The sequence below is a fragment of the Geospiza fortis genome, unplaced genomic scaffold, assembly GCF_000277835.1.
Source record: "Geospiza fortis unplaced genomic scaffold, GeoFor_1.0 scaffold488, whole genome shotgun sequence".
In the NCBI taxonomy this organism is placed as follows: Eukaryota; Metazoa; Chordata; class Aves; order Passeriformes; family Thraupidae; genus Geospiza; species Geospiza fortis.
The window spans coordinates 3,874,964-3,884,870 of record NW_005054365.1 but is presented as its reverse complement, the minus strand read 5'-3'; the positions used below and the strand labels follow the sequence as shown (position 1 = coordinate 3,884,870).

Below are 9,907 nucleotides of genomic sequence, written 5' to 3'. Positions count from 1 at the left end.
CAGTGGGAGGTGTTCCTGCCCATGGCAGGGGGTGGGGCTGGATGGTCGTTTAGGGTCCCTTCCAACTCAAACCATCTTGTGATTGCATGGTTCTAGAAAAAGACCTTAAAGATCATGACATGCAACCATTTACAGAGCCCTTTGGCAAAGGGACTTTTCCCAGTCCTGAAGAGATCCAGCATTTTTGGATTTTTTCTCAGAATAAAAAACATCAGGTACGACTTAGGCAAAGGGAATGCATTTTACTAAGAAAATAGAAGACTAGAACACACATTTCAATAGAGTTACAACGTTATAAAGTAGGAAGAAACCCCAACCACTTCACATTTTACGTACAGTTTTAGTTTCAGCTGAGCAATGACCCTCCCAGGCACAGCCAACCCCGCACAGATCAGGCTGGAACTGTTCTCACAAGCACCCCAGCAGGCTCACATTGATTTGCATAAGGTAGATATGTTTAAGATAGAAATAAATGCAGGTTATTTCGCTGTTTTGTTGACGAGGCAGCCATCTTTAGTCCCAAGAGTATTTTTATTCCTGTCAGGAAGGATCTGGCTGAGGAACGGATGAGCCGAAGCCGATGGCAGGTGGAGAGCTGAGCTCAGTCTGGCAGCACCACCAGCCAGCTCGGGGCTGCTGCAGCACCAGCAGGACACGGTGACAGAACCTGCTCCTCCAGCTGCAGCCACGGCCGGGGGTGAGTCCTGCCATCCCCACGGAGAGCGGGAGGCACTGGGGAAGGCTGGGAGCCGTGCTGGATCGTCCCACGGGAGCAGCAGGGCAGGCAGGCCCACACACAGTGAGTCAGAAGTGCCTTCAGCAGCAGCAGCTGAGCGGCTTTGCCCAAATTCAGCTGGCAGGCCAGTGCAGCAGAGCTTTGCTCTGGATTTCCTCCTCCTGTGTTACGCCAGTCCCTGCCCGCCGCCCGTGGCTGCAACGGAGCGGGACAGCACTTGGATCATCCAGAGAGCAGAAACAACAGTGGCTTATCCAGCTGGAAGCACTGCAGAGAGACTGCAGCCCTGGCTGCTCTCACGCTGATCTGAGAGCCGCAGAGGGGCTCAGCGCTGTGGGACTGCAGAGGAGCGCAGCTGTGCCCCTCTGCAGCCAAACAAAACCGGCCGGCACTGCTGGGGCCGGAGTCAGCTGAACTGAATCCTGGGTGGGAGCTGTACAATAGTGATCCCCACTCTCCCACAGGAACAGTCACCACGCAGGGGAGGGCTGCTAACGAGAAACTAAAAGGCGTATCGTTCATCTTGGCAGGTACTACCAGAGGAGTGTGACAGAGTTACTTTATCCCCGTAAAACAGCGTGCTGGAAACAACAGTACAAGAGGAAGACACGCACCGACCACAGGAAACCACTCTGCAGGTAAAGTGTCACTTGGCTTGAAGCTTGGAAAACGAACACAACAGATCAGGATGCATCACTGTCCACAAATGTAACTGAGCGTCACACTGGGGGTTTAAAATGTATCAGACACAGCATTTTAATCGTCTCCTTCTACATGTCAGGCTGGCAGCTGGGGAGAGGCTTCAGGAACACACAAACCTTTGCAACAGCTTTGAACAAACCCACAGCTATTTTATGAAGAAAGGCTGTGCTTCATCAGACACCTTTACTCTCCCCTAAACATTCCTACAGGTTGCTGCCAAGAGGCTGAGTCCTGCTCCTGCTGATTTTAAGGAAGCAAGGACTGGACAAATCCTGGAACACCGACCTCAGCCAGGCTCCTGATCCTCTCAGAAGGGTTCTGCATACTCCAAGGAGACATGGAAGACAGTCTTTTACAAAATCATTTGGAGGGCAAGTCACAGGGGCTGTGTGACAAGCTACAACACTGGTGGTCCTTCTGGTGACGTATTTTTTTAACTTACACTATGTAACATGACAAAATGCATCCTGGTGACGCCTGTTTCCCTTTGCATACTGTCTAAGAGAATTTTCTGTACAGATAAAGACCAGTAAATATTTTGAATAAACCAGCAAACAGAAAAAAATCGTGTTAAGTAGAATATGAAAAAGGAAACTGGTTCCTTACTAGCCAGCAAGATTAGCAGTTGCAATTACTTCAAGGATTAATTGTACCTGAAAGAAAACTGAACACGAATCTATGTGTCTTAAAATCCTATGTATGAAAAAAAATTAATTCTGGAGAAGATGAAAGAGAGAGTGAAATGGACTTAAAACTCTGTGAGCTGACGGGTTACCTGTTGCCAGCAGGAAACAATGGCTGCACATGGAAGGGAAACCTCACCGTGTCCACACTGCAAGCCGCAGGGGATGCTCAGGGCCTGGCGGACAGAGCCCAGGAGGCTGCGCTGGCTCACGTCTGGCTGGCACCTCCCAGCTGGGCAGCTGGGACAGGGGACAGAGCCACCCACACCTCCAGCACAGCCCAGGCTGCTCCTGCTCCTGACGGGCCCGCAGCTCTGCAGCGGGATTTCTAGCGGAATTCCTGTGCGGGACCGCTTGTGCTTGGGGAAATCCCGCTGCCAGCCAGGACAGCGGGGTGGCAGTGCCAGGACGGGCAGGGGCTGCTCAGAGCAGCGTCCTCCTGAGCCTGGCCGGGGCAGGGGCTCTCTCTGGGAACGGGATCTCCCTCTCTCTGGGAACGGGATCTCCCTCTGGGAACAGGATCTCCCTCCCTCTGGGAACGGGATCTCCCTCCCTCTGGGAACGGGATCTCCCTCCCTCTGGGAACGGGATCTCCCTCCCTCTGGGAACGGGATCTCCCTCCCTCTGGGAACGGGATCTCCCTCCCTCTGGGAACGGGATCTCCCTCCCTCTGGGAACGGGATCTCCCTCCCTCTGGGAACGGGATCTCCCTCCCTCTGGGAACGGGATCTCCCTCCCTCTGGGAACGGGATCTCCCTCCCTCTGGGAACGGGATCTCCCTCCCTCTGGGAACGGGATCTCCCTCCCTCTGGGAACGGGATCTCCCTCCCTCTGGGAACGGGATCTCCCTCCCTCTGGGAACGGGATCTCCCTCCCTCTGGGAACGGGATCTCCCTCCCTCTGGGAACGGGATCTCCCTCCCTCTGGGAACGGGATCTCCCTCCCTCTGGGAACGGGATCTCCCTCCCTCTGGGAACGGGATCTCCCTCCCTCTGGGAACGGGATCTCCCTCCCTCTGGGAACGGGATCTCCCTCCCTCTGGGAACGGGATCTCCCTCCCTCTGGGAACGGGATCTCCCTCCCTCTGGGAACGGGATCTCCCTCCCTCTGGGAACGGGATCTCCCTCCCTCTGGGAACGGGATCTCCCTCCCTCTGGGAACGGGATCTCCCTCCCTCTGGGAACGGGATCTCCCTCCCTCTGGGAACGGGATCTCCCTCCCTCTGGGAACAGGACAGCTCCTGCCCAAAGCAGGGCCCTGCTGCCTCCCCAAGCCACAGCTTTTCCCGAGCCACTGGCTAGGCACAACAGCTGCAATCCTTGGGAACAAACAATCAGGCTGAAGGGACATGAGATCAGTGCATTTTGGGTGTTTTTGTCACTCATCTGCCTAACTGGCGGCTGGCAGGAGGGAGGAAGCTGTGTGTTCCCAGCACTCCGGAATCCAGTGATGCAGAACTCCACTGGCACAATACAACAGGCTTCAGATAGAGCTGGATTTTCAGAAGGCAAAAATAATTCATACACTGAATAAATAATTTCTTTCTCAGTAAGATCACTAATTTAAATACAATACAAACAAGGCATAGCAAAAATAGATGAAAAAAGCACTCTTTGTAAAAACATCCTGTGTGTGTGTGTTGGTGTCTTTTGTACATTCACTTGCGAGTGCAAGGTCCTGTGCATCTCAGCACTCAGCCGTGAAGCACTTTGAGCCCCACCACACAACACTTTACCACAGCTTGAACACCACAGTTTTTTCCCCACGTCACTCTTTTCTGCGTTTATATAATCAGTCTCCTTTGCCCACACAGGCAGCACCTTCCCAAAGTTTACTGTTCTTTGTGTGAATACAATTTTAGAGCCAGAGATCAGGCTGTAGGTGCCTGAGCGGGTACTGAGACCATTCTCCCTGCTCTGTTCTGGCCTGTTCTGTGCAGATTACATTTTCCTGTGCAACTGAGGATACGGCAGCAGTGCTTGCCATGAGTAAATCACGAGCAAGCTCTGCTTTATCTCTTTGGATGATGTCTGCCAGTGCAGCACTGCTGGCACGTCCATCTGCGCTGCCCTTCTCCTGCCTTGCTGCAGCAAACTGGAGCAGCCTGGTATCTTTGACACGGCTGTTCGTGGGGCAGGGAGCACAGGCTGTGGCTGTCCCTGCCTGTCCCTGCGCAGTGACCAGGGCCCTGCGGCCTCGCTCCGAGGGAACTGGGGCAGTGTACACTGTGGCATCTGCAGCAAACGTGCAGCGCTACCCCTGGCAAGGAAAAACTCAGCTGGGAACTCCTGCTGTCACACAAGGACCCTGACAAGCCAGGCCTGTAAGGGCAGTAACTGGATCAGTGCAGGGCGTGTAGCGCTGCACCTTTTGGGTCCAGTACTCCCAGTGACAGAGCGAGGGAGCGAGGCCTCAGGGAACGTCCAGCAGGCTGGCTGGTGTGAGCAGCTGCCTGACAGCACTCCTGCTCCAGCCCCGCCAGCACCTGGAACCAGCACTGCCTACGGGGTGCTGCCTCCAGCTGAGTCCACTCTGGAGCTTTCGAGTCAGTGGTGTCATAAAACATCACACGCGAGTCTTGTTGTGAGAACAAAGGGAGAAAACAACCTGGCTTAAATAAAACAGAAACTTGAAAAAATTAAAAAATTAAGTAAAGATCCTTTGGTAAATCATTTTGCAGTCCATTGCTTAAAATCTCCTAGTAAAATCTCTAAAAAGATTTCCATAAATTACTTCAGGTCCTACCTCTACCCAATAAAATTTATTCTGTGACAGCACGGCTCTGTTTTTAAAAGCTATTAAGTGATCAGGATTATTTTCAGGCTTCCCAAGGACAATTTGAACCAGCTCACATTTTTCCTGAGAACAGACTTCACGGAGTGATGAAAACAAAACTACAAACTTGCTGCAGACCCCACACGTGTACATCTCGCTGCTCCTCAAGGAAACAGCAGCCAATGCCACAAGGATGTCTGGACATGGGCATCTTTAAACATTAAACAAAACAGAAGGCCCATCAGACTCTCTAAGTTGTCTTTAACTGCCCTTTTGTTTTTCCTAGACAAGTGGTCTCCCTTGATGTCACAGCTAATGCAGTGTGACAACACTAGGACAATTAGAAGACTGATTATTAAAGGCAGAAATAAGTAATTCTGGATATTAGCAGTGATGAGAGAGCTACAGTTTATCACCAAATGCAGGTAGCTAAAATACCATTAAGGGAATTCTTCGGTGTGGTGCTGGCTCTAAGCTAGAAATGCATTTTTATTGTTTAAATTAATTTTGGAGGGCTCTCTCATCCCTGTGGCAGATGCCACCATCCACACAGTTTATCAGGTACTTGGGAGAAATCAGGTGAAAAACAGGGCGTAAGGGGGGGAAAAACAACAAAAAAAAAGGCAACGAAATGAGCGCAAATAAATTAGAGGAGTCAAAGATCATGATTAGAGTTGGTCTGAGGAGGGAGGGAGGGGATCCCTGCAGAGCGGCGGCGCTGCCTGAGGCGCGGGCGCGGGGCTGGTCAGTGCACCTTGGACTCGGGCCAGTCGTACACGTCCGGCATGAAGGACTCGTACTCGTAGCTCCACACCTTGGAGCGGATGTAGCGGTTCTTGTCGGCCGGCTCGGGGTAGTGGAAGGCCATGTTGTTGGCATACAGGAACTCCATCACCTGGGGAAAGGGGACAGCACGGCTCGGAGCCCGCAGCGCTGCACACGCCGCGCGGCACGGCCGGGACATGCACGCTGCAAGGAACAGCCTCTGGCCAGAGACGGGGCAGGCAGGGCATGAAAAGGTGATTGGCAAGCAGAGAGGAGAGGCAAAAAGCTGCTGACAGACAAAGGGGTGCCAACCTGAGCAAATGACCCTCACAGCTTCTACCCATTGATTAATAAAAGGATGCCTGCTTGCCTCGTGGGCAAACAGAACTACCAGCCAAGAGATGCATGGACAAACAGAGCTACCCATCCAACAGTGCATGGACAAACAGAGCTACCCACCCAACCATGCATGGACAAACAGAGCTACCAGCCAAGAGATGCATGGACAAACAGAGCTACCCATCCAACAGTGCATGGACAAACAGAGCTACCCACCCAACCATGCATGGACAAACAGAGCTACCAGCCAAGAGATGCATGGACAAACAGAGCTACCCATCCAACAGTGCATGGACAAACAGAGCTACCCACCCAACCATGCATGGACAAACAGAGCTACCAGCCAAGAGATGCATGGACAAACAGAGCTACCCATCCAACAGTGCATGGACAAACAGAGCTACCCACCCAACCATGCATGGACAAACAGAGCTACCAGCCAAGAGATGCATGGACAAACAGAGCTACCCATCCAACAGTGCATGGACAAACAGAGCTACCCACCCAACCATGCATGGACAAACAGAGCTACCAGCCAAGAGATGCATGGACAAACAGAGCTACCCATCCAACAGTGCATGGACAAACAGAGCTACCCACCCAACCATGCATGGACAAACAGAGCTACCAGCCAAGAGATGCATGGACAAACAGAGCTACCCATCCAACAGTGCATGGACAAACAGAGCTACCCACCCAACCATGCATGGACAAACAGAGCTACCAGCCAAGAGATGCATGGACAAACAGAGCTACCCATCCAACAGTGCATGGACAAACAGAGCTACCCACCCAACCATGCATGGACAAACAGAGCTACCAGCCAAGAGATGCATGGACAAACAGAGCTACCCATCCAACAGTGCATGGACAAACAGAGCTACCCACCCAACCATGCATGGACAAACAGAGCTACCAGCCAAGAGATGCATGGACAAACAGAGCTACCCATCCAACAGTGCATGGACAAACAGAGCTACCCACCCAACCATGCATGGACAAACAGAGCTACCAGCCAAGAGATGCATGGACAAACAGAGCTACCCATCCAACAGTGCATGGACAAACAGAGCTACCCACCCAACCATGCATGGACAAACAGAGCTACCAGCCAAGAGATGCATGGACAAACAGAGCTACCCATCCAACAGTGCATGGACAAACAGAGCTACCCACCCAACCATGCATGGACAAACAGAGCTACCAGCCAAGAGATGCATGGACAAACAGAGCTACCCATCCAACAGTGCATGGACAAACAGAGCTACCCACCCAACCATGCATGGACAAACAGAGCTACCAGCCAAGAGATGCATGGACAAACAGAGCTACCCATCCAACAGTGCATGGACAAACAGAGCTACCCACCCAACCATGCATGGACAAACAGAGCTACCAGCCAAGAGATGCATGGACAAACAGAGCTACCCATCCAACAGTGCATGGACAAACAGAGCTACCCACCCAACCATGCATGGACAAACAGAGCTACCAGCCAAGAGATGCATGGACAAACAGAGCTACCCATCCAACAGTGCATGGACAAACAGAGCTACCCACCCAACCATGCATGGACAAACAGAGCTACCAGCCAAGAGATGCATGGACAAACAGAGCTACCCATCCAACAGTGCATGGACAAACAGAGCTACCCACCCAACCATGCATGGACAAACAGAGCTACCAGCCAAGAGATGCATGGACAAACAGAGCTACCCATCCAACAGTGCATGGACAAACAGAGCTACCCACCCAACCATGCATGGACAAACAGAGCTACCAGCCAAGAGATGCATGGACAAACAGAGCTACCCATCCAACAGTGCATGGACAAACAGAGCTACCCACCCAACCATGCATGGACAAACAGAGCTACCCATGAAACAAATTCTCATCTTGTGTAGACCAAGATGAGAAGTAAATATAAAAAATGTTTAGAAGCACAATAAACTGCTTTTGCTGAATTCACAGTGAATCATGCAGAGTCCTTTGTCTTCCCTCCTCAGCACCTCAGTGTCTTCACATCCCCACACGCCTTAGCTGGGATCTCAAAATTGAATTTCAGGAATCAGAGGGGTGTAATTTTGGCCCATCGTGGCTGCCAAGCTGAAGCATCCAACAAAGGGAACATTTTTATACATTTCTCTTATTGCAGGCACAAAGAACCGGGTGTTGCCCAAGCACCCCATACTCAAGGGTCACACTCTGTGCAACTCAGCAGGTTAATGTACACATAAACCACTTTTACTGCAGTGCAATTTTATATTTCATACTCACCTTGACAGCAATATAAATAGAAACTTCCCTGATATTGGACAGTGGAGGATAAAGTCTTCCTTGTGCAAGCTCCTCATCTGTCAACTGTTCTGCCAATGCCTGAGGCAGAGAAACAGACACTTTTTATTTACTAATGTGACTTTATTTACCAAATATGACTAATAATTCTCTAATGAGAGAATCAAGCTGCAGTGCTCTTAGCACCAGAGTGCTCCCAAAGCACTGGAGTGAGGCACTGAGGATCTGAGAACCAGCACACTGACTGCGAGGGTTTAGCAAAATGAGCTCTGGTACTTTGGGGGATGAATCCCCCAGAGGCACAGAAACCCCTGGGCACAGAGCCAGCTGCAGAACCCAGGGCAGGGCTGGGCAGGGCAGGGGACAGCCCTGTTGCCACAGCAATTCACACACGGACACATTTCCTACTTCATCACAACTGCAACGGAACCTGATTCTTGGCACAACTTTGGTCAAAACACAACTTTTTTTTCCCACTGTGGAGGGACAAGCCAAGATAAACCAAACAGGAAACCACTGTGCTTCACCAGGATTTGAGAGGAGTGCCCATCAAGCCATCCCTGCCGCGTCAGAAGCCACAGCCTGCTCTGCTCCCAGACTTACCTTGGCAGCCTCCAGGAAAACCTTATCACTGATGTGCCTGACGCTGCTGAGGATCACAGCCAGAGCCACGCCTACAAGAAATCACTGCCAGTTAGGGACACCTCACTTCACACGCGCACTTCAAATGCGCAGCCTGCTGCAAGGAGCTGCCAGTCATCTTTCTGCACACACTGGCAGAGCCATGGGGTGGCTTGGGTTAAGGATCACCTTGTCCCACCCCCTGCCTCGGCAGGGACACCCTCCACACTCACAGCACTGCTACCACCCATGGGCGCAGCCATGGCCACAGCAGGTGGCTTCTGGAAGGGCTGGAGCTTTGCAGCTCAGGGAGGGAAGGGCAAGGCACGGGAACATCCTCAGTGCTACTTTTCTACCCCCTTTGTGCAGATACAACTTCAAGAACTATTAACTCGCAGAGTTATTAACGTAACTCCAAGCGCATATTAACATTTATTTTCTCCATTCCTCCCCAAACAGGAGCAGAACCATAATGCAGCAGCTCCCAAAGCCTTTAATAACACCTTTCTGTTTTCTTAGCCACATCCAGCTGGGTTTGCTCACTGTGGATGCATGTGCCCCACATTCAGCCTGGACTGACTGTCATCCAGCCTCTCATTCCTCCAAGCTCTCAAACGCTGGCACCACCTCTGCATGCTGCTTCACTGACAGTGCCTCTGCAGCAAGGGAGCCCAAGGAAAGGTGCAGGCAGCCCAATCTTAGAGATTAAAGGGTGACAGTTCCATTTATTACCTGGGAAGATGTAAGCGTTGTTTCCTTGGCCTGGTTTGAAGATCCTCCCATCCTTCAGAGTGACCAGCTCGAGGGGGCTGCCGCTGGCAAACAGGCACCGGCCCTGCCGGGAGGAAGGGAGCGAGGGAGGGTTGGTGAGCAGCTGGGCAGGGACAGAGCCTGGAGCCACCGAGAGCTGGGCTGGGACAGAGCCTGGAGCCACCGAGAGCTGGGCACGGACAGAGCCTGGAGCCAGCGAGAGCCGGGCTGGGACAGAGCC

The 9,907-nt window shown here is 52.0% G+C and overlaps 1 protein-coding gene across 1 annotated transcript in view; it reads right to left on the bottom strand.

Moving 5' to 3' along the window:
* Positions 1–3,642: 3,642 nt before the first annotated feature.
* The window catches only part of ME2 (malic enzyme 2), a 28,764-nt gene continuing 22,499 nt past the window's right edge, over positions 3,643–9,907 (bottom strand). The window contains exons 12-15 of the mRNA XM_005424218.3: positions 9,649–9,751; positions 8,899–8,969; positions 8,278–8,376; positions 3,643–5,791 (exon numbers count right to left, since the gene is read on the bottom strand). Of these exons, the coding sequence (XP_005424275.2) occupies positions 5,642–5,791; positions 8,278–8,376; positions 8,899–8,969; positions 9,649–9,751 (423 nt within the window). The 3' untranslated portion in view covers positions 3,643–5,641. The remainder of the gene's footprint in view (positions 5,792–8,277; positions 8,377–8,898; positions 8,970–9,648; positions 9,752–9,907) is intronic.